The sequence below is a fragment of the Orbicella franksi genome, chromosome 2 (genome assembly GCF_964199315.1).
Source record: "Orbicella franksi chromosome 2, jaOrbFran1.1, whole genome shotgun sequence".
In the NCBI taxonomy this organism is placed as follows: Eukaryota; Metazoa; Cnidaria; class Anthozoa; order Scleractinia; family Merulinidae; genus Orbicella; species Orbicella franksi.
In genome coordinates, this window is record NC_138146.1 from 23,151,987 (window position 1) to 23,176,170 (window position 24,184).

General features: G+C 39.3%; 1 protein-coding gene across 2 annotated transcripts; it reads left to right on the top strand.

Annotated features, from left to right (window-relative positions):
• The first annotated feature begins 7,198 nt into the window (after positions 1 to 7,198).
• Positions 7,199 to 23,946, top strand: LOC145478752 (uncharacterized). Of its 2 annotated transcripts, XM_081456872.1 has the most exons (11): positions 7,201 to 8,598; positions 14,507 to 14,599; positions 17,599 to 17,680; positions 18,370 to 18,477; positions 18,814 to 18,936; positions 19,284 to 19,406; positions 20,284 to 20,331; positions 20,464 to 20,522; positions 21,156 to 21,224; positions 22,082 to 22,198; positions 22,439 to 23,946. In XM_081456872.1, the coding sequence occupies exons 3-11, from the start codon at positions 17,627 to 17,629 to the stop codon at positions 22,563 to 22,565; spliced, it is 828 nt and encodes a 275-aa protein (XP_081312998.1). In that variant the 5' UTR covers positions 7,201 to 8,598; positions 14,507 to 14,599; positions 17,599 to 17,626; the 3' UTR covers positions 22,566 to 23,946. The 2 variants fall into 2 exon arrangements, with proteins under 2 accessions (XP_081312997.1, XP_081312998.1); XM_081456871.1 differs by lacking the exon at positions 14,507 to 14,599 and having other exon boundaries at positions 7,199 to 8,598.
• The last annotated feature ends 238 nt before the right edge of the window (positions 23,947 to 24,184 follow it).

The window sequence follows — 24,184 nt, forward strand, 5'->3', positions numbered from 1 at the left end:
TGAGATGAAAATTCTCGTAATGTTACTATCACAAGTTTTCTAGGTTTCCTTATCGGAGCCTTTATGTTTCATAAAGTAGCTAAAGCAGTGAATAACATCGAAAGCTTCGTTTAACCAGCAGCAACTGTCCTTTCTTCGCCAGCGTTTTACTTGCGGGTTCAAGCCAAATCGACCTACCACCTTGACGTACCATGGATCACTAAAGAGAAGGCGAGGAAAAGCGACATCATTCTTTTAAAACGGCCCCATGGTAATCAATGAGGCCACCTTGCCGATAGTTCAATTAAATTGAGTTTAATTTGGAATACCTCCAAAAGATCACGTTTGAATTTTTTGAATGCTTACTTCGTCATTCGGCGAAAATCCCTAGTGCAGCATTTATGCTTTATTCTGCCACCGCTTAGAACGGCTCTTAAAATTAGACGGCATTTTAAGATATACGTAATTCGATGATAACTTCTGTTCTTTTTAGATTGATTTATACAGGGTTGTAGCCCGGTCAGACAGATTGAATTATCTAAAAGAACATTAACAGCCAAGCTCTTGTTGTCTGGCTTCCCTTGGCCTTTACTGACAAAAGTGGTCTGAGAACCGAATTAGATAAGAATAGATCAAATTCGTGACGGTCGTATTCAACACAACATGTCTAACAAAACTGAGGGTTTAAAGCTAGAGCTGAAGTAACGTGTTAAACAGAGTATCGTTTTTTGTTATTTCTTTTATTTTGATATTTTGAATCGTCATGGAACCTTTGATGAAACCACCTTGATGAAAAGAAGTGGCGGCTACCTTTGGACTTATGTCAGGGGTTTAAACTCTACCTGCATGAAATGCTACACCAGTGTGCATGTTGTGAAAGCCGGAAAGACTATACTAATTGGCAATTTATCGGTCAGAATGTTGCAATCCTAAGTGGGCAATGTGAAAGAAAAGGCATTCAGACCATTCTTTATGTATCGTGCACTAATGACAAGAATTTTACCGTGGCAGCCTTCAGAAATCAATTAAAACTTTATTAGCACTATTACCAACTGAAAGCCTCTCCCATGGGGGAAAAAACGTGACAGAAAGTTAAAACATTTCAGATATTGAGATATCTTTCTTCAAATATTGGCCAAACCAGGGTAAAGTCTATTTTAGAATTTCCACCATTCAACGAAAGGTTTGTGGGTCACGTGGCTCGTCAAATGCACACGTTGACTAAAATCTTGAAACCTATACAGTGAACTGTTTGAGGAAACTTTGTTGAATTTTGTTTATGTAAGTATATAAAATGAGAATGGCAAAAAAACATAAAACATAGAAAACAATTCCAGTTTGCAAAATACCGAAAAGCAAACAGCACTACATACCAAGCGTTTCTCAGCCGTGAATTCGAACTTAAATTTAAAACTATATTGTTCAGCACGCAATGAGAGCATAATAAACAGCGCCGCATGAATATTTATCATTTGATTGACCACACACCAGGGACGGACACAAGGGTTTTATTTTCTCAAAAAGTTCTACTTTATGCTGACAGGAGCCAGGTTTAGCTAAAGGGGTGAATGAAAAGCCGCCATTTAAATGGGTCTGAAATCATATTAAAATTCAAGATGGCGGATGCGATGCACGCTTTGTCTGTTCAACAAAATATCCCTGCATGGCACCCGACGTTTACTGTATTGCCATAAAGTTTCTGGTAACACGAGCAGAGTCTGAAGAACGAAACTGAGTTGTGAACACACTATCTTGTTATGACAGGCAAAAGTTTCCAGACTTTCCACACTTGTCATTTACTAGTATTGAATATACATGTAATATACTAGTAAACAAATCGGGCGAAAAACTGCATTTCCTTTTTTGCAAGTTTTCAATTTACCAGTGTAGGATTGAATTATCTTTTTGCAGTTAACAAAATTGTCACTGTTAAAGTTTTTTGCAAATAATTTTTTTATTGGTACTAGTAAAGCTTTTTAAAAACTTTGCAAATATCTGATTACCCGCTTTGAGCGTTCCAAAGCTCTCACGAGGACCTCGACAAAAACTACACGAAAAAGAATTTCTTTGACGAAACCGGGTATGAATTCCAAGTCTAATGTTCAAAATAAAATTTTCCAGAGTCATAGTAAATGACTTTCACAAAACCACTGAGGCCTGCAGCATTATCTTGTTTATGTCTAAAAATCATTATTTGCATAACTGCATGAAAAAGCTCAAGTTCAGACAATTAGACAGCTTTATGGGATCTTCACCCACTTAAAACTAAGAGCTATTCACTTATGAAGGAACAATTTGAAGAACTAATCTTGCATGTCATTCCACAGTCTGCCAGATTCCACTAACATTTACTCAGTAAGCCTCATTAATTGAAAGCTCGAAAAGCTTCAATGAAAATAAATCGACTGATCATGGTTTTAGAACAGGTCAATCATTAATGTAAAACGCACATCTCTGCAGTGTCATGAATGTTTCGTGACTTCCCGCACGCAGCAAAAAGAGTCGCCCGCGGCATTCCACTGAAAGGTTTGCCATTTGCTAAAACTAAACATCGTCAACAGTAGTCGCTCTCTTCTGTGACAGTGGTCAACAGAAATACCTAGAGCAGTAGATTGTCCCATGAATGAATCAGACAGGAGGAAGGATTCTTGAACGAAATCAAATATAGACGGAGAGCTGATGTGGAACTGATGAAGGAGCAAACAGTGCGCATCACTCAAAAGCCACATTGCATTCACTCAGAACTTTGAAGGTCATCGCGGAAAATTGTAATATCCAGAAATAACTCAGTGCTGCAGACAACGAGGCTCCTTCGTAAGTGACATTTTTGTACCGGAGACAATAAAGTTCCGTCGTGGCCTAGATGTTATGGCTGCTGATGAGCTAATGATCATTACTCGAAACTTGTTTTTCAAGCAACACAATGAGATCCTCGCCCTTTTAATTTAAAGACTGTACAAAGGGAAATGAACCGAAAAACAGGAAGTCTTGGATCATGGAAAATATTTTCAAACTTTTGCTGGATCCGATGAATGACGACTCAAGTAGTCTGTCCACCGTTAAGGCCATTGCTTCAAACTGCAAAACAAGTTCTTTAAAACTGGCACTTATTTTCCTAGCATGTTCTTTTCTACAGCTAAGACAGCTAGCCCCAGGGTGTATTTTAATTACTTTAATTCTCTTAAAAACCTCTCGTCATAATTGTAACACCTAGTTAGTTATCAGTCAATATCAAATATAGTGATAAATGAACGAAGGCAAGCGTGTCCTGCATATACAGGAACAAGTATCTATTAAACACCACCTGAATTAAATCCTGTTTTTCGTTTTCGTCACACCTAGAGATATGACAAAATGTGCAATCTAGTTTCCCTCCATTATTATTCTTTTTCCCTTTGTCTGCCAAAAGATTTTGAGAGGCAACTGAATAACTTGATGATACGTTTAAGTTAACCTTGCACGAATTTGTTCCGGCGTGAGTGCGAGCAGGGAGGAGGGGGAATGAGGAGGGCTAGTTTTGGCGGGAAAATACGCCAATAGCATTACGGTTAACACGGCACGTTCTGTCGAGAAATAATGACCAATCACCCATTCAACAAGGAGCATGTTATTTGTGTAGAGATGTTGTTGATGTAGAGGGTGGATGTTATGAGATGGAAATCAACGACGAATTTGTGCGCAGATGGAAATTGCCGCGGTAAATCAAGAGACAGATATAATATTCAAAGTTCTCAACAAACTCACCACCAGTATATAGTTCCTCATTTAGCATTAAAAAAATAGATAAACCGACCTGCACTCAGTGAGGATATAGAGCTATTCAGGTCGTGATTGTGTTTCAAGGAAAAACTCTAGCAAAATTTTTTATAAACACTTTAGGTTGGTTGAAGAAATATATTTATCAGCTTAAACCTTACAAACAGAAAAAAATGATCTAACCAAGCAAAATATGCAAAAAACAACAACTGAGTCAGTTTTGCCTTCATTTAAAAACAAAATAAACAAACAAAGGTAAGCCGCTTAATAATATGTCGAAATATTATTAGCTGAGTTGAAGCCGAACTACAGGTCTATCAATAGTAGAAAACATCCCTACCAGTAGACACCTGCCTACTGTAGAAAGTATTGTCAAAAGATATGAACACCTTACGTGGTTCTCAGCTCTCGTTATAAACGGTAACGCTCTGTTTTTTATTGTAAACAAACGTTTCGTTTAGGAATTCCATCACGTACACTTTTCACATCAATAGCCTCTTCTTTATTTAAATCATTTGCACTTTGAACTGGTACTTAATTGATTGCTGCACTTGAGTACACGTAATCTTTGTTCGCTCGGCAACTCAGTTATGTTCTACTCTTTCGCTGCAGCCAATATAAGTTAATAGAGAACTTATTGAGAGTCTCTAGTACCATTGAAGACCTAGAAAAAGGAGATGGAATTAGGAGCTCTGGTTGATTTTCGTGGCAAATAATAGTTCTCTTATACAGTTCGCGATGTACTTAGAAAATATACCTAGTTATAAGAAAATTCTCGTGCTATCAAATTTTCGGAAGATTTCATGGCGCGAAGAAGATTCCGCGAAAATTAGCATCAGGCGTGAAAATTATCTGCCAAACATGTGGACAAATTTAAATTTGTTTGCTTTGAGTTTGTTTTCTTTCAATTTCACTTTTGACTGTTGGTGTATGATACAGAAGCATGTTAAGAGACTTGGGTTTGAAAAAAACGTGGTTTTCATAGCTTTGGTACTTTGTCTTTTTATACGGCTCAACCTTACCTTTCATGAACGGTGTAATAAATAACAAATAATTTTTATAATTCCATTAGGGGAACAATAATGAAAAGAAAAGAGTTCCACACACGTAAATAACGTATTGCATGCACTAGTGCGTTCACACTAAGATGATGTGCCAATGTCGTCTCACGCAAAAGTTATACTTTTTAGTAATAATAAGTTAGTTCGTTTTGTTTTTCGAATTTGTCCCTTTGGAACGAAAAAGGAAAAACCACTGAGGGATTCTAGTATTTGATTCAATAACACAATCAACGCATACGGTGGGCAAACATGTTTCTTTGTTTGAAAACTTGTTCAAGTAACCACGTGAGACAAAACTCTTTTCCGGCTTAAGAACAAAAGAATATAAAGGCATGCAATTACGTTCTCGGGTATACTTATAACAATCCCTGCAAGATCATAATTCAGCTTTAAGCTTCTTATTTGCTTACTTACTGCTCCATTCACGTCATCTTTTCGTCTACATTAGCACTATTAGCGCTAGCAGTATTAGTTCAGTGAGCATTTTTAAGCTCTTCAAGTTATCTGGCCTGCATTAGAAGGTTTACACACTCCTTACTGCTGCGGTCACTGCTGCGCGCACCCACTCAGTAATAAATATTAAAAGTTTCAAATTAACTTTTAGTTTGCCTTTATGAGTTTTGAAATACATCTCAAAGCAAATAGTTATCAACTAATACACATTCAAGACGTTCAACCCATCTATTAATTTAGTCTTATTTATAGATATGAACTATCTTAGCGGCGTTCACGACCTGGAATGCCATTATTACTTCTCAAAATCCAGAATATTTATACAATCCGGAATTGTGACCCATGCACAGGCAAACTTTCTTACGCCAAAAACTGTTCTAAGATTCATCAATGATCATATTCCTGCCCTCTGGAACAGAAAAGCTCTACTAGAAGAAATATTGGAAGTTCCAAACCCTTTTCCCGTTTCTGCTATGTTTGCATTTTAAATCTCTCTAGATTTACTCAATGGTCCTAAATTAGGGTACGATTTAAGGTCGACACACACGAGGGGGACATGAGGCGGGAACATGTTGCAGCGAAAGTTTTCCTCACGTGACATGCCCGTTTTCCCGAAAAAAGTTCCGTTGCAGGGACAAAATTTTGCCCTGTAATTAAAATGCTGCAGAAAATTCAGATGCATTGAACTCGTGCGTCAGGAAGCAGGGACAAATTGAAATGACCCCAATTTTCAATGTCACATCCTGTGCACCGCTCTTGCAAACTGTCCCTGCTACAACACATTTTTATGCCTCCGTCCTCTTCGTGTGCACCAGCTAGCTATAGCGTACCGTACCCTCAACATACGTCCTATGCGTCCCCACCGGCATGTCCCCTTCGTGTTAAATGTCTGTGTTAGGTTCACTGTAAGAGATTATCAAGGTAATCTCTTGGTTCACTGTTCATCAGTGACTTTTTACCTCGTTTGTTGTTTGGACGTTTCGTTGTTGTTTTTCGTTAGCCAAGCGAGCACCCACGTATAAGAACCTATGTTTTTACAAGTCTTATATCTCCCGTGTTTAGTGGGGAATGAGACAGTGTTTGAGTATTTATTCAAGGATTTAAAGTGCAATTAACCTTTCAAAATTTTTTATGCTTATATAAATCTCCTTGTTTTCCTGATCATCACTGCGAAAAAAATTATTTTCGTGGCCAGTTTCGTTAATTTTCTAGGAACTTTCAAGGTTCATAAAGTGGCCTTTTCGATGTCTACGACTGAGGAATAAGAAAGAACGGGACGAGTTGGTCCGTGACGTCATCCGCAGGAGTAACCATATTTTGCTCTCGCTGAGTCAGGATGCGAACAGCGATATATAGTGTGATTCAAATCATTGAAATCGATGCAGAATGCAAGGGAGATGTGTTGTTAGAAGCAGTAGCAATACAACAAGCTTAGAAAGAGCAATCTTCTTCATTCATTGCCTCTATCTCGATGACATTTGTCCAGAAGCGATAAAAAGACGAAAGAAGTGGGCTGACTTGTGCGAAGTCAGACCGAACTGAGGGAGCCATCGAGGAGTTCTTCGATCTCGGGTTCGCAGTTGTTGTAAAGGCCTTGAGATTTTCATGGCCTGTATATTCTTCTCTAGCTTCTAGTTCAAAGCTTGACATTGTTAAGGTAGATCAGACACAAATCTGGGATAAGCTTGGAGCTATCTGACTTTTTCCAATAACTGCAGAAATTCTCGCGCGCCCATTGGCTAATTTTCATTGTCAATAAGCAGACAGACACATGAATTTATAATTAATGCGATAATTTATTCTAAAAAACAAATTGACGTCAGTTTTTCGTGCGTCTGTCCTGTTATTGACAATGAATTTCGCCTATCGCCTTGTGAATCCACAGCTACTTTGACAATGTTATGACGAAATTCATGATCAATAACAGGACAGACGCACGGAAAACTGACGTCAGTTTTTCGAGCCCTACAGTCCCAGACTGGAAACTGGGTGAGAAAATTATAAGGCAAATTAAACCCATTGAGTTTTTTTGTCCTCGAAGAATTGGGTTTTCTAAACGAGTAGTCAACGACACGAACGTCTTACAACGATTAAATTAAGATCAGTGAGGCTTTGAACTGCAGAACTAGCTATGTATTTGTGGATCTTATAGTCAACTACACGTACGAGGTCGATAATACGGCCGAGTTTCTCAAATGCCCTTCCGCATACACAATAGACCTTTCCCGCATTCCACCTCAGTGCGTTCGAGAGAGCGAGGTTGGAGTGGACATTTTCATACATTTGCTGTATCTTTGAAGAAAGAAATGTATATAACAAACTTAAAACTAATGAAGCATTGATGAGTGAATAAGGAAAGTCAAGCAAACCATTTATTCGACGGAGATTGTAGCACTGAAACAAGAATGCGCTTGTTTTCAATCGAAATGCTAACTAAGGCCCCGTCCACACGAATCCGGATATTTTTGAATCCGCAACTTTTTCTCTCCGGATTCAAAAATTTCCCCGTCCACACCTAGCGTATTCAAATCAAATTCGCCTGTCCACACGCATCCGATGGTATCCGGATTCACTCTGGAGAAACGTAGGCTTACACGTTGTGCCGCCATATTGGTTTATTGTTCGGTAAGAGACTGGACACGATTTTAATACGTCCTCGGATTCGAAAATATCCGGATTCGCCTTCCACACGTCATCGGATTCGTTGCGGATTTATTTTTTTCCACTCTGGAGAGCGGATTAAAAAATATCCGGATTCGCTGCCGAATTCGCCGGATGCGTGTGGACGGAAGCCATATCCGGAAGGAAAAAGTTGCGGATTCAAAAATATCCGGATACTTGTGGACGGGGTCCGCTCCTTTGGGGTGATCTGGATGTGGATCGGTAATCCAAGATCACTCAGATCACTGATGCCTCAAAGGAACCGATTAATCCACTCTGGTCACGGATTCATTGGTTTCCTTGTTACACCATGATCCGAGTGATCTTGGATCACTGATCCTGATCCAGATTACCCCAAAGGAACGGACCCTAATTAAGAATTTAAATCAGGTATGAGTAGTAAGTTTTGACTCTAGGGTTACTCGAGTACGTGAAAAAGGACTTTTTAAACAGAAGAACAGTGAAGAAAAAATGTATTCATTTGACTGAACCTTGTGTCAAGATCTTGTCGAAGGACTTTCAATTACAGTACGGTATAAGTTAACGAAATATGCAAATTTGTGTAACTGGGAATGTTTATGTGTTCGTACTCACTAAGTGACTACGCATGCATACGGTCGGTCGACAATAATTAACGAACCGAAAAGACAAAATATGCTCTCGTCGTTATGAACTATCAAGGGATTTGGTAAGTGTATTTAAAGAAGTGTTGTCAGTAGAGTAGTCTTCTTGGTGTTCTTGCTTTGCGGCCTCTAGTTTTAGCACACGATAGCAAATAATGTGACATGTTTTCTGTTGTTGCTTCGCACGGGCTTGGTGGTGTTCAGGAATTTAGACGAAAGTTTTAGTTTACCTCACCTCCGGATATCAGGGACCTTAAGTAATGACGACGGCGACACCAGGGACGACGTCTAGTTACAAAGGGATTCACATTTTACCTTTGAATTTGCATTATCACTGTTCAAATTAGTCGTTCACGGTCTGCAGAATAACCAGAACGTGGTCATTTCACGTTGTTGTTTTGCAGAGGACGGTTACGTAATGCACAAGGACTTATAACGCAGGTGCACAGCCATTGTACTGCTCATTAAACCTGTTGTTTTGTGGTGTTCTCGTTGCCGTTGTCGTCGTGATTTGCTTAAGCTCTCTATTGTTTGCCGACTAGGTCTGCTTATCTTTTAAGTAAAATTTTATTGTCAACCATTAATCTGGATCAGCAGGAAGGACTGGACTTCGACTCCATCGCATTTTAAACTTGCATATCGGAAAAAATTCGGAGAACGTTTGAATCTAGAAATGTTTGGACATTCCAAAATCTGCAAGTTCCGCGTCTTTAAAGTCAAATTACCACTCTTCGTGTTAATTGACATCTTTATAACTCTACAAAAGCTGCAAGTTAACTCTTCCGCCATTGTTTTAACCTTTATAGGCCAAATGGGCCGGCAAATTGTCGATCCTGACTTGCAGTGTAGAGCGCTCGACTGGCGACCCGCTCTTCGAAATGGAAAAAAATATATTCATCTTAGCGCCGTCTTAATCATAGCTAGACTCCGGATTATATTGCTTGATGACATAGTTCTTTCATTGAAAAGTCTTGTCCATTTTTGATAAAATGAGAAGCTTAAATACCCCAAATATGTTTTCACAGCGCTCGAAGCCCAGTGAAACGTCTCTTGAGTGTTTTCTTGTTTTCAGCCCAGTTCCTGCGATGACGTCACTAGAAGCCCGACCCAGATCCCACTTTGCGCGGTCGTGAGCATAGCCTGTGGAAACGCGGGGATATATTTGTCAGTGGAGATAATTTTTTTTGCCGCAGTAGTTTGTCAGTGGAGATAATTTTTTTTTGCCGCAGTAATTGGGAAAACTAGTAGATTTTATAAAAGAAAAAAAATGGAGGCTGTTTGCTACTGTTCAGAATAGTACTTTAGTACTAAAGCCTATTATTTCAGTACTTTTCCTGAAACTGGATTGTACAGTACTGTAGTTGACCTCTGTAAGTATGGCTTGAATAACAACTGCTGACACTAAACAGTACATCATACCGAAACTTCATGAGACCTGGAGTTTTAGATAACAGACAGGCAACTCAATTTTACGCTCGGCGTAGAAGAAAGGTTTACAAAAAGAAACTGATGGCTGTATATAATCTCTTGGTTTGGGTCATGGTTTGCGGAGAGCCAGCCAGAGAAGGCAGGAAATGAGCGTGCTAGGCCATCGCGTACAACTGAAACACGTTGAAATTTCCCTCACGAATAAAATTGCTTGCTGAAGGTCGGTTTTCTTTACAACATAAGCTCAAGCGCAAGCGTACGTAAACATAACGGTAGTGAGAACGCCCACAAGACAAGGTTCAACACAAGCATACGCACGAAGGCATACATACAGAGGATAATTGCCTTATTTAAGGTCAGGAGCCATAATCGGGGACCGAGACCATAAGCGCACGCCATTTCTAGTATTGGGGCTGTCCCTAGATATGGGACAATTTTTCTGCTTTATAGAACAAATTACGCGATTGCCTGCGGCACACGCGCGTACATGTTGCGAGGATTTTTGCGGATGTCGCGCGGGGGAAATGGCGTCCGAAATTCCCGAAATTTTTTATGCTTTTGGCCCACAACTCAAGGCATTTATGTATTTTGGAATTTGGTTAAGTATTTTCGTCGTGAGCTGCTCCAGTTTGAGTGAAGTAAGACAGTATCGAATTTAGGTATGTGCCGCTTTATGATATATCACTGACCAAGTTGTGTTCCGCTGCTTCTTTTACAAGAGCTGTACATTACTCCACTCTAAATTTCACATATCTTGAAGATTAACAGCTTTTCCATAACACAGCAAAAAGCTAGTTGGATATATTTGGATATAGCAGAGTTTCAGGACTTCAAAGTTCCCTAGCTCCTCTTGGCACACGCTTGCGAGGAAATCGCCAGAGTCGATCAGTATCGCGACCGAAAAGTAAAAAAATAATTGCAAGTTTGAGTTTTACCTGAATTGTAAGCAACGCTTGATGTTTCATCGGGCCCAATAAGTTTACGTCTGTTCATACTGCTCAATTTTGTTTGTGTAAAATCCAACAAATTGCCTGTTTTCGATAAATAAGAGCGCCCACAGATGCATGTTTTGTACCGTCAGTAACAGTCAGTAACAATTGGACTTCCGCACTTTCGTGAGAAAACGTCCATCGAACTCCCAATATCTCTAGTTTTTATATATGTTTAAGGTTGATAAATGTTTGCGAAAATTTGAACAGCTTAGCTGAAAATATGTGAATACAGCAGAAATAATCAGCAAAGTTACGATGACGCTTTCTTTAATCAACTCGAATAATGATTTCGATTTGTTGGTTGAGTTATGAAAACTCCTTGTCTATTTTATTTTCGCAGTGTAAAATTTCATATTGTTGAAGAAACACACATGATGTTAGAAGCCTTTTAGCGTTGGTGAAAATTGTTGCAGCATCTCAGCAGAAAAGATAACGAAAGAAATCTTTGTAGAGATTTGTTGACAATTGAAAACACTGACTGCAGCCTATTATATCAGTACTTTCCCGGAAACTGGATTGTACAGTACTGCAGTGGACCTCTGTGAGTGTAAAATTTCATATTGTTGAAGAAACACACATGATGTTAGAAGCCTTTTAAAGTTGGTGAAAATTGTTGCAGCATCTCAGCACAAAAGATAACGAAAGAAATCTTTGTCAAGATCATCTTTGTCACGCGCTGCACTGTGTAAATGAGCTACTTGTGCGCGCCAAACTTTCCTTTCAAAAACTCCTGCAAACTTTCCAAGCAAGCAGGGACAATAAGAAACTATCAAAAACAGGTTCTCGTTATGATTTGGAAAACTCACAAATTAACTCGATACCAGAGTAAATTGTCTTCCTGCATAAGTCACAGTAACTTTTCTTTACAGAACAAACGCAAAAGCTTACATGTACAACAAGCCCGAGCAGATTAGCTTATTTATTCATTCACAGCGCGAAATTGAAGTCTTGTTTTCGACCCCGAAAAACTCACCTTTTCCATTAGCTCAGAGCATAAAACTACATATGAGCGCCCTGGTTCTTATCCTGCCTTATTCCCTGCCATCGCTGTGAAAAATCCGCGAGAGAATCTCGCAACTCTCACCATTTGATCATGCAACCTGACAACATGCACGTGAGAACCCACAACATGTGCTTGGATCGCGCGTGGATATATGTCCTGAGGGTGGTGCAAGCTGTTCTAAAAATAGCAAAATTGTCCCATATCATAGGTGCGCGCAGATCCCAAGACTTATTACGGTCTCCGTCCCCGATTATGGCTCCTGTTTCGGTTCCATGCCTCCTCGATACAGGAAAACAAGATGGCGGATTTACGCTTACGCTTATTCCTATGCTTACAGGAGTGCGTTCTCACTTGAAATAAGCATAAGCATGAGCACAAGCGCGAGAAGAACAAAAACTTGTGTTTTGCTTGTGCTTGTGTTGTGCTCGTCCTCACCGCTGTTATGCTTGTGCTTGTGCTTATGTCGCAGTGAGAGGCTTAAATTAAGGCTAAGACGGAAAAGATCTGATTTATTGACTTAACAAGAAAATATCACGCAAACTGCGGTGATAAACATGACAATTAATTGCGTGGTTGGAAAACAAAAATTGGATCTTTTTACTTGACGTTTCGTTTGTTTCAACATACACTCTTCAGAAGTAACCGTTGAGAATAGAAGTAACAACTAAATTTAAATTTAAGTTAAGTAACTTTATTGACTCCGCAACAACTATTCAATCATGATTCAAATCCATTGCAAATCGTGTAACAGAGATTATAAATATCGACAACAAGCTTTAATTCAGACGCCAGTTGAAATTCGTGCCCTGGTATCCACCCATGATAAATTTGACGGCATGGTAACTGAGTAAGCTACTCTCCAGAAAGATTTGAATCGTTCAGAAGTTTCAACTATACCACCCAAGCAATATCCTTGCATGTGTTTTCTTTCTATAAAGCCCTCACGTCCACAGTGAACACATATAATGTCGAATGCTCCATATCATAATGTTAAGATCGATCAGAACTCTGCCAAACTCGGCTTTAAAACCATACCGGCAAAGAGCATAGATTAAAGATCCGGCTCTCATTTGACAACCCGCATATAGACGATAGATCAATAAAAATGCATTTTTCCTTACCATTAATTTGACAGATATTTCCATACGAGTCGTCGAATTGAATGAGTGCTTTAATTTGTTTTCTTCAGTGCAATGCATCGGTAAGACCCTAGATACTGCGCTTGCTTTGAACTTTAAAGCAATGATTGGCTTGGGTTTCAGTACATGTAGTGCTTGTATCTTCATAAAAGCACCCAGATATTGAGAGAGAATGACCGTACTCTCGGGTACTCACTGTAGCGGTATCCTGCGTAGAGCTGGGCAGAATGCGGTCAATATATAATGAAAACAAAGCTCGAGTAAACACGCGATGCAGATTTAAAACATTTCGTCATGGCAGCTCCTCTGGACACGCACAACATATCTACCGTTTTTTGTGACGTATAAACTGACTTATTGTGATTTTTATTTCCGTAGTGATGCAGAGTTGTCTTGACTCTCACGGCTGCGTTTGTGATCCAAAAAGCTGCCTCTAAAAAGTATACTTTCAATTCATTTCGAAAATTCAAACCGACTTTTACCAAGTTTAATCTTTTGTCCTCTATGGACTATTGTGTAGATACAGCCGGTATACACAGCTCGCTTTTGTCACGAGAGCAAATTTGTTCTCTTGCTTTCATTCAAAACGCTTTTGTTTTCATATGTTACTCTGCCTATATCTAAGCCGCAAAAGACATTTATGAGGGCTAAAAGTCGATTGCTAGGTGACTTCTTATAATGTCAGCAATTTCGCGCCAAGCGCTTGAGCTTTTTGCATGGTCAAAAATATACCCTCGGAGTTATAGTGCTTTGCGTTTATCGCAAAATCGCGAGAACCGCTACATTTGTGTTTTTTTTGTTTTTTCAAGGGGATTTTTACGAAAAGTGTAAGTTCAATCAAACAATTTGCCAGGTAGATATTAATGGCGAAAAGCTGCCCATAATCTTGTGCTTAATTAAAGCACACAATTGAATAGCACGCCACGTCTATAGACGACTTTCACCCAAGCGAGGGGAAAAAAGTAAACAAAAATTCCCTGAAAAGGTCCTAAAAGAAGTCGTAACTGAAAACAACCTTTTGCATAAAAATAGTCTTTATAATAATAGGCGATGTTTATAGTTTTATTTTCATGAATATTGCAGTTTTTAATCACGCGATCTCTTCAGTTTTCCTTACCGCTGGTTGTTGAGGATTTCGCTTTTTTTGTTGAAAACGCCACGTTTAAGAGCATGACGCTGAAACGAGTCTGCTTCGAGTGCCACGTGTCCACTTCCCGAACGTAAACTGAGCTGACAACGTGTTAACCGTAGCGTGAAACTGTAAAAATAAGCCAGCGTTGAATAAATAACCATATCCCCTTCTTATTGCCCGAACTTTCATTGTTTTTCAGCCGGTCCAGGGCGGGTGGCTTGCATCGCTAATAGACATCTATTTGCATAACAAGGGAAAAATTGAAAATTTTGATTTCAGGTTGTTCAAGACATAAGACCGGCTTGTGGTGAACTTATCCAACTAGACACGAGGGAGGAAAAACTTCAACGCGAATTGTGGACCTGAAAAAGGGTGGGTGATGTCCATATTTCCTGTTTCTTCTTGCCATCGAGGCATATTTTTAAAGTGATCGCTTATTTTATAGCAGGAGAATCTGAATTAATTACTCGTAGCAATTTCAGGGTGAACTTGGCCTTACCAAGTTATCATGATTTTACGGCGTTTCATTTTTTAGGTTAAATAGAAGTTCTCTGTTATCGTCCTCTTTCTAGCCAGTTTATTTTCAATCGAGTGAGAGTCGACCAGTTAATGGCAGATTTAAAAATAAACGTCGATTTCTATGCATTCGAGTTGTTACAAGCCTCACTCTTCAAATAAGAATTCACTGTGGCCGAAATTAGACGATCATTTGCGTAGGAGTTAAACTACTGAATTTTTTTTTTAGAATTCCTGTCCGGTTTGGAAATTAATTTTCATTTCTGTCGATTATCAAGATGGGGCAGACGTTCCGTGTAAAGCTAAGGGATTAAACCAAAACAACCGGCCTTATTTAACCATTTATTTCGCTTGAATGTTTGCCGGACCTTACAATGTCGGTCCATTTTGTCAAGGGTACTACTTGTTTCCAAAGCAGATGCTATTAAATAGGAAAGGATCAGGTGTGTGCTAATTTTAAAATACAGTGCGCCTCAAAAAGTCATGTTCTCTCGGAGCGGTGATGAACGCGCGCGAGGAGAGAATCCGGGTTCAAACACGAACTCGCGAGAACATTAATTAACAACGTTATGTGGTCGCTGTTTGTTGTGTACACAGCTATCACGAAATGTTCCTCGTCGGAACGTTTTCCCTGAAAGAAATGTAAATTTACGAAATATGTTTCTTGCGTTGTGATCTAGGCTTTTATTAAGGGCAGCTGTTTAAATACACCATGTCAGGAATCCCGTCGTTTTGTGACTTTTGTAAGTTTAACACAAGCCAGGGTAATTGAATGACGTCAGCAAGGCGTAAGGAAAATTCTTTTATGACAAATGTGCAAAAGCCGATGTCAAAAAAGGGCTCTGTATTTGAGTGCACTAGCTTAGTAATTAAGCATTTTGTTCTAGGAAACTGCGTGCAAGTATTAAATGAAACGATCGAAGACATTTAAAAAAAGCAAATGGACATTTGCATTGACAAACAGGTTCTTAAATTATGTTTGGGTGACTCACTGTATAATCAGTTTCCAAGCGATTGAAAAATAACACGGAACAAGAAAGTCCGGATTTCCTCATTTTTAAAATTTAGGCCATCTTTTCTCTCTGAGCAAATAGTTACTCTTTCAAATGTCGAACATAGCTTGCGTTAGTTATGCCTTCCGGTGCGAAAAAAAATTTTTTTTTTTAAATTTAAAACGAGTCTTTAAACAGTGACAGGCTTTCTAGTAGTTCCCCATATATTTTTCAGCACAAGTTGATGTCATTCTTCAAATTTAATTCAAAGATATTTAACTTGGCTACTTTTGACAATGACGCACGTTTTACGTGGCAACACGTCGTACCGCACTTCAAATAAAACTGCGTGGATCTGAATTAATCTTCCCAAAATGACAGCGGCTAATTCATGTTTAGACTAAAGTACCAAATGAAAGGTTGTCGCCGGAAAGTCGCTGCTATTTTCCCTCTTGTAATAAATTATTTAGTTTTAAACTAAAAAGAAACTTTTGCCTATATAGAATCACAATAAGGAAGACAACAAATAGATAATATTTTGCTTGCCATTTGCACTTAGTGGCCATTTCCCCCTTAACCATGCATAGTATTTTGATATCACCAGGCTGTTCTGCTCAACCGTTCGTTATTAAAAGCTGCTAAATGTTCTATGCAGACGGTCGCCATAAGAGTTTAATTGCGATCGAGGAACGTACTTATGAGAAAGAATATATACATAATGTTGTATTTACGTGATAACATGTAATGTCATATAAACCCATTTCTTTTTTGTGCAGTTGGCGGGGAAACAACGAAGTTTTTCATGAATTGCCCCGAAGTGTCTTACGGCGGTGTCTGTTCCATTTTCATTCAAATATCCCGTGCTCATAAAATGAGGATGGTACGATCGGCCACATGTTTAGAAACGAATGCTCTTTAAGATGTGCTTTTTTTTGGCGAGAAAATTTGGAAGGATAGTAGTTAGCAATTGTACTGTACCGGTAATGTGCCTAGTTTGAGATCGTGCTTAAGAAAGGTATTTTAATCCATCGATTTCCTTGAGGAAGGCTTCCAAATGAGCGCAGGTTGCATAGCAACTTAACTTTGTCGGGTCGGGTGTTTTCGAGTCGGACTTTGCACAAGTGAAGATATCTCTTTCCCAACGGCATTGATCAGTTTACTCCGCTAATGGAAAATGGGTTTATGCTCTCGGCTGTGAAAGGGGATAAGTGACTCTGTCCTTGTTGGTAGCTAGATCACACTCTCGTCCGGTTTCTTTTCGAGGATAATTTTTGGTCATAAAATTATCAAAACCGCGAGAAATTACTTTCGTATGTTCAGTTGTCGTAAGAAAAGATAAGCAAAATGTTATCATGTAGCGGTATACGAGAAAATTCGTTTAATTTTCATGATTAACAAAGTGCCAAATTTCATAAGAGCGTATCTCCCTTCAGATATATTCCGGATGAAGTAGAACAGTCATCAGCGCTGAGTTAACGATATTCGTGACAGTTGCCATGAATACCCTCTATTTGCTTCAAATTAAGCAAGACACGTTGCTTTGAATTATAAAGGCCATTTCTTCCTATTCATCTGGCATAATGCTTTTTGAATTTACATAATATATTTCTAACACGAAACTCAGAGTACCTTGCAGTGCTTGGACGCTTTATTCAGAATATCCGTTAAGTATAGCTGTCATTAAATAAAGTCTGTTTTCATTAGAAATAATCAAACGTCAGCCATATCGTAGTAAAACCCACAGTTTACTTTTGAAAAAAACGTCCTTCTACGTCATACATATCATTTTTTTTTTATAAATGACACTTTCCCCCGCTGTTCATAACGCATCGTCAAACCAAATTATCTATTTATTTTTTGTAGTTTCTCTGCCTGTCGACATTCGGATGCAATGGAGGTGTTCAATCAGGCTTACGATGAGTTAACTGGTGAAAATTCCTTTAAGGTAAGTAGCTCGTCTAATTATACAAGCAGCTATATACAAATACAGGGACTTGTATTAAAAAAGGATAAAAATAGTTGATTAATTCATCAACCCAGTTTAGACAAGTCTTAATAGGTTCTTATCTCGAGCATCTTTTAGAAGTGGAATTATTTCAAAAGTATATAACACTAAGTAAGGTTTTGTACAGTGTGAACTAAAGTCCTGCTGTTTTGATTCTTGGGGACTGCAGCTCTTACTGAGGCACAATAGGTCAATGCGGAAACGAATGGTTCCCCGGTTTACGTGCTTCGGAAAAAAAAATAGTTGCTTGTAGGAAAAGTATTAACTATAAAATATTTCTGAAAACACTTCTGCGTCGAAGCATATGCATGCTGCGTATGTAATCCGGGAACAATTTAGTTGAATGTGTTTCTACCGCAAGGCCTTCAAGTAACGCGCGCGGAACAAGACGTGACGAGTTAGTTCGAGCTGGCGCACGGCGTCAACCGTCTAGGTAATGCTTACAGCTGCTTCGCTTTTATTTCTGAGCCACTGTCGGTTGAACTCCATGGACGCTATAAATTAAGAAGCACATCACGAGTTAAAGTAAATTATATTCAGCTTACAACTTGTTTAAAATGCTTAACAGCTCCCAGCGTTTCGTCAGTGACGTGAGTGTCGTTAATATTTATCACGCTCCGTTCTTACAGAATGGAAATTTGTCCCACGGATGTCAAATATTCAGCGGTAAAAGCTCGCCTAAAGACCGTTCCCAGGACAGGAAACTTCTCTTCAAGATATCCTCACTCTTGGACAAGGTGCGCATGTCTCTTTGCTGTCTTGTTGCATTACAAGGCCAGTTTCCCGGAGGACTAAGGCGAGCAGAATTTTCTTACATGAGCTTTCGGCGTGATGCTTGCCTCTGGCAAGCGAGTTTAGCTTGGGACTGGGTCTCCATGATAGCGAGTAAAGACACAGCGGTCGACTGAACATAAAGCGGAAGCAAAAGGCGAGTTAAACGGAGACTGAAATAATAAAAGATAAACCTCCGTTACCTGTTATTTCAAGAAGGGAGAGACTTTAATGGCCGCTATTGATACTTATTGCTTTCCTTGTTCTCACTAGCAATAATTAGCCGTTTGTTTATCCAACAGAAGGAGCTCGATACCACATCGTACCCGGAAAATCTCTTTGAAGAGCGAGAGCTCTCGGATGCCAGCGATATTGATGTCAGTGGTGATCAAGATTATTTGCTGGAGGAGAAGAAATGCAACAAGGTCAGAAGTTATTCTAGACTGTTCACAGTCTCTCTATTTTTCAACGCACGCAAAAGAAAAAGCGAACGAAACGAGTTCGAGCACCCTATCGAGTCTCCCGTTTTGCGCTGTCGTCCAGTTCTTGCTCAATTCTATCCGCTCGTTCAGCGATCGAATAAAAATAAGAGAAAAATAGAGGGCTGTGAACAGTCTTAAGTCATTCTAAATGAAGTTCTCTTTCTGGCTTTAATTGGTGATCCTATTTCTTGTCTAATATGCTGTAACGAACATGCTCGGTGATGATGTCAACTTGATTTTTGACGCTGCTTTATTTATTAATTGATTTCGAAACTGCGTCCCTCGCTTAGAATGCGGAAGAGACCGTGTTTACCAGGACTGGCAGTGATGGGAAAGTCAAACTCACGGAAGAAGAAAAGGAAACGTTTGTCTCTGAAGGACTTCCTGTTCCCAACAGAATACCGCTGACAAAGGTGAGTGCTGTGCAAAAAGTCAACTATTTAGGCCGAATTCACGCGAATACGGTTCGGTTCACACTGGGTATGCCGAAATATATAAAATATCATATCAAAAAAATATAACCGAGGAAAGTTGGCCCGAGGTCGTGGCTATACTGAGCGAGCGTAGCGAGGTCCATACAGATACGACCGAGGTCTAATATTCCCCAAAAGGGCTCGAGCAAGCTAGATTTGGTTATTGTATAGCTCTCGAAAACAAAAAACTCACAGCATTTGACCGTTTCCATGGAAATGGCCCGTATAGCAATATCCTGGCCTAGAAAGAACCAGTCGAAACGCTCCGGGATTTACCTCAAGATCTAGACTACCTTGCCGTATAATAAAACTGGAATATTCTTTCTGAAACCGGCCGTTTTTCCGAAGACACATCTACATCTTTGAATTGAACACCGTTGGATACTCCAAGTGTGCGTCACGTTTTGCCTGCTCCTGTGCTGGAGTACTTTATTCGACTTGAATACTTCGCATTTTTGCTTAGTTGTGTGCCCCTGAGTGGGGGATAGGGCCGGATACTTCGCATTTAGACGCTTGTTAACTGAATCCTGAATACTCAGGTGTACCCGCATATGGCATGCGCCTTGAATACTCTAGGATTTCATGCATTCGAGGTTAGAATGCTCTAGAGTGTTTTCGTATTGGCGTAGTACCTCTTTACCCCGTCCCACTCTATCCCAGACATATTTTCAGCGTGTGCGAAAATCGTTTATCAGTTAAAAAAAAATTACGGCAAAAGAGAATGAAACAAATAATTCAATAAAAAAACCTCAAAATAAAAGAGAGCTTCGTATAATCTCACTGTAACGATGATGTTAATTGTATTTTCTGTTGCTAGGCAGAGGAAAGAGCTCTTAAAAGAATTCGACGTAAAATAAAGAATAAGGTAAATGATTATGCGGGCACGCAAACGTATTTTTGGAGATTTACACCTGTACACGAAATTTAAGGCTGATAAACTCACGCTCATTGTTACAGGCAATCCAAATATCTCTTTTTTTTTTCTTTAATGTTCTAGCTCTCCGCACAAGAAAGTCGACGAAAGAAGAAAGAGTATGTCGAGGGCTTAGAGAAAAGGTGAGTTGTCAGATTAATATGTTAATAACATCTACTGACTTAAGTTCTCATTTAGTGATTAAATAGTGAGATGTCGAACAACAGACCATGCACAACCAGCTGGAGAGTTCATTCGTAAAAGAGCTATTTTTTCAAGGGTGATCATTACTTTAAGCTGGTTCACGCTCCGGGGGATGGGCTCCTTTCATTAGCTGTACGTTATCCTCGTTATGTAATTTTCTTGGCACTGAATTTCATTTTCACTCACGTGTGCGCCACGTGGAAACTTGCTTTATAATGATTACGTTGCTTATTCAGGGACAAAATCAAAACGGAATTATTTTATCTCGCCTTACGCGAGTTTTCTCGCACTATGATGGCCAGACCAAATGGAATTTAGTTTTAAAGCAGATATCCAATTGAACATGTTGCATTTACCATTGCAGACATGGAGTGTTTTCATGGCGGACGGAAGCCATATTTGTGTTCTCTGACAATAGGTAATTTTGCATAAGAAAACAAACTCAAAGAAGTGGAAATTTCATTGTTCGGGAACACCAACATGGCGTCGTGTAACGACTTGTGAAAACGCTCTGTAATTATCTGTTTTTTGCAGTACTGTAACACTAATTTTTTTTTCTTTTTTCCGTTTAGGATGGAAGCGTGTAATTCGGAGAATAACATTCTTAGACAAAAAGTAGATTCACTAGAATCGACTGTAAGGTAATGACACCATTAACTGTAGGTGCATGCCCTAAACTGCGATAAGCATCTTATTTCTCCTCAAAAAATCATTACAAGTCAATCAGTCGGTCAAGGAGAATATAGAAGTCACATCCAAGGAGAAAACGTTTTCAAGTTGCTTTCAAAATTGATCAGCTTTTGCTAAAAGAGTTGTATGTGGACTGAGCACTGAGAAAAAGGATTAGATGTTGGCATTGTAGTTTGAAAATGATATTTCCTTGGTCTCTTGGTCTGTCAAAACTTGGCATCGGCCTGCATGAGGCTTTACACTGTTTCGGTTTGTGTCACTTTAAACTGTTGTTTGGGCACAGTAGTTTGACGCGTTTGTTGACTATTGCCCTCTAATTACCACTTGCGAAATCGACACTGCGAATTATTTTTGGCTCCGAGTGGGACTCTGACTGGTCGTAAAGGGTGAAAACTTAGGGAAAATAAATTAAATATGAAATAAACATAAAGAATAACTTAAAAGAAACGTTTGGACAATATCCATTTACATTCTGTGCAGTCAACAAGGTCGATAAGAAGGAATTATTTGCCAAACGTGCGAAAACGCTATCACGTTGTGGTCATGTGACCAAATGTTCATGGCACTTTCTCAGTAAGCACAAAGCGTTCAAAATAAAGAAAATTCAAAAAACAACAAATGTCACATCTCAGTTATAAGCTCTAGACTAAACTTAAACCACATGTTACAACTGCGAAGCACCGAACGACGCCTTATGCGCCTACTGAGGCGAAGAGAATTGATGATGATGGTCATGATCATGATGAGAGAAGTTAGCTCATCGCATTAAAATTATTATTATTATTTTCTTTCTTTCTTTCATGTTCAGAGCATTGCTGATAGAGCTCAATAGGTTACGGAAGGTTTCTTTGGAGAAGGAGAGCAGAGAAACGACACACTCTCAAATGAAGAGTAAAGGGACGCAGACAGGAACTTGCTTGAAATGGTAAAGAGATATATAAAATACAAATACAAATAGTTCTTCATTTATGGCCGAACATCTGATCGACAGCCCGCTTCCTCACTCACACCATAATTATTAATGAAATTCGTTACGTGGTACTATTTTGGACACCCAAGTTACCGATAACCCATTCATAGGGAAACATAAAACAACTGAAATCAAATATGTAGAATATTTTGGGTCATATAATTCGTTGTTATTAACTCATTTTGTCTGCTTTAGTTTCATGAAAAGGAATGCCGCCTACAGACAGCAGAACCTTGCTAGATTAGAAAACCTGAAGCAAAACAACAACATCTGCAAGCGGAAACCGGCTTACAACTTGGCAAGGCTTGAAGCACACTCCTGACTGCCTTCACGGAACCACGTGACATCAACAATACCAAAACTGGCGGAACAGGCTCAATACAGTCTGTACCGAACAGGATCGAGACAGTCATCATTCCTTACTGGGATGAAAGATGCGACTTATTGAGAAGCTCGTAAGAACAAACTAGCGTAAAATTCTTTCGCTGTTATAGAGGAATTAACTCTAGTATAGAATTCTTTGACGTTAAAGCACTCGCATATTGCTCATTCGTGGTAAAGGTATCATAAAGCTAGGTTTTAAATAGAGAACAAAATGCTGGAGATGATATTTCGCTCACTAGCTGCAATTAACATTCAAGACAATATTTTAAAATGCGTTGTGATATGAAATACGGAAACACGATCCTTTGAAATTTTTTTTTGTATAAACTCATATGCCAGACATCATTTTTCTGTATTCAGATGTTAAGTATTTATCACTGAATGGTTGTAAATAATTCGTTTTCTGGGAAATCATTTATGACGACCAAATTCGACATTCGTGTAGAAGTGGATAGGTTAGAATTTTTTATCAGTTGAAGAAAAAAGTTTGTAAAAAGAGTAGACTTTAAGAGGCACGTTGCTCGATCATTTAATAGATATGGCAGAAATTTTCTGATCTGCCCTTTTAAGCCCTGTGGGAAAATAATAGAGAAACTGTAGATAGTTAATGAATTCTGTGCGTTTTTTTTTTAAAGCTACCTTGAAAAATAAAATGCAGTGTCAAGGAAAATGTAATTTTTCACAATTTCCTTCAGTGTTTGACATCAGGGGCATGATGAAGCGCCAATTAAACAGAGGCACGGGATATCTTAAACACTCAGCCACAGATACCCGGACGCGAACCCGTACCCGCTCCCGTCCCCTCTGATTAGGGAGAAAATAGGGCCCTTGCTGGTGGAGTATAACAATGCCCTGTTTCGTTGTTCTCTCCTCGCCTTCACAATTTCCCATCATAGGGGACATACTACCGCCCGAGGGTCTTAGCCCGAAAGGGATCTAGAGTTTCGCGCATCTTAGTCTAACCCAGGAAGGCAGCGCTGAAAACAAAGGAAAGTGGAGCCCCGTTAATCCAGCCCCAGACGGTCACCCGTATTCAGGTATTGCTGGTCGTATTGCTAACTTTCACTGTCATGCCATCAAAAATAAAGATCGGAACCATTCAACAAATAAAGTCAAGAATCAGGGATATGATAGATAGATGACTGATATATAAGCAACCTGGCCAAGAATTAGGTCTGTGCAGTATTTTTATAGGCTAGTCATTCCGAAAATGGTTTTAACCAAATTTAAATAGCTTGTATGGAGACACCGTGTCTAGTGTCCTTTGTAGCAGCTTGTGGGGCACCAATATGGTGCCGTAAAGTAATCGGAACATCTGTCGATCATTGCGTTTTGCCAACATAAAGTTACTACACCAGAGCTTCGACTCATTGAAATTGTTACTTTATTTTGTTCAAGGACTGTTCACGGGCGCGGATTCAGGTTAAATTGTGATCGATTTCCGCCGGAAACAACGAGCGCTGAAGGGGGTCTAAGGCCATGCTTCCCCAGGAGATGTTCTGGATTTGCAGTAATTCTCTTTAAGTGCCTACGAAGTAAAAAATAATTCCTGCTTAT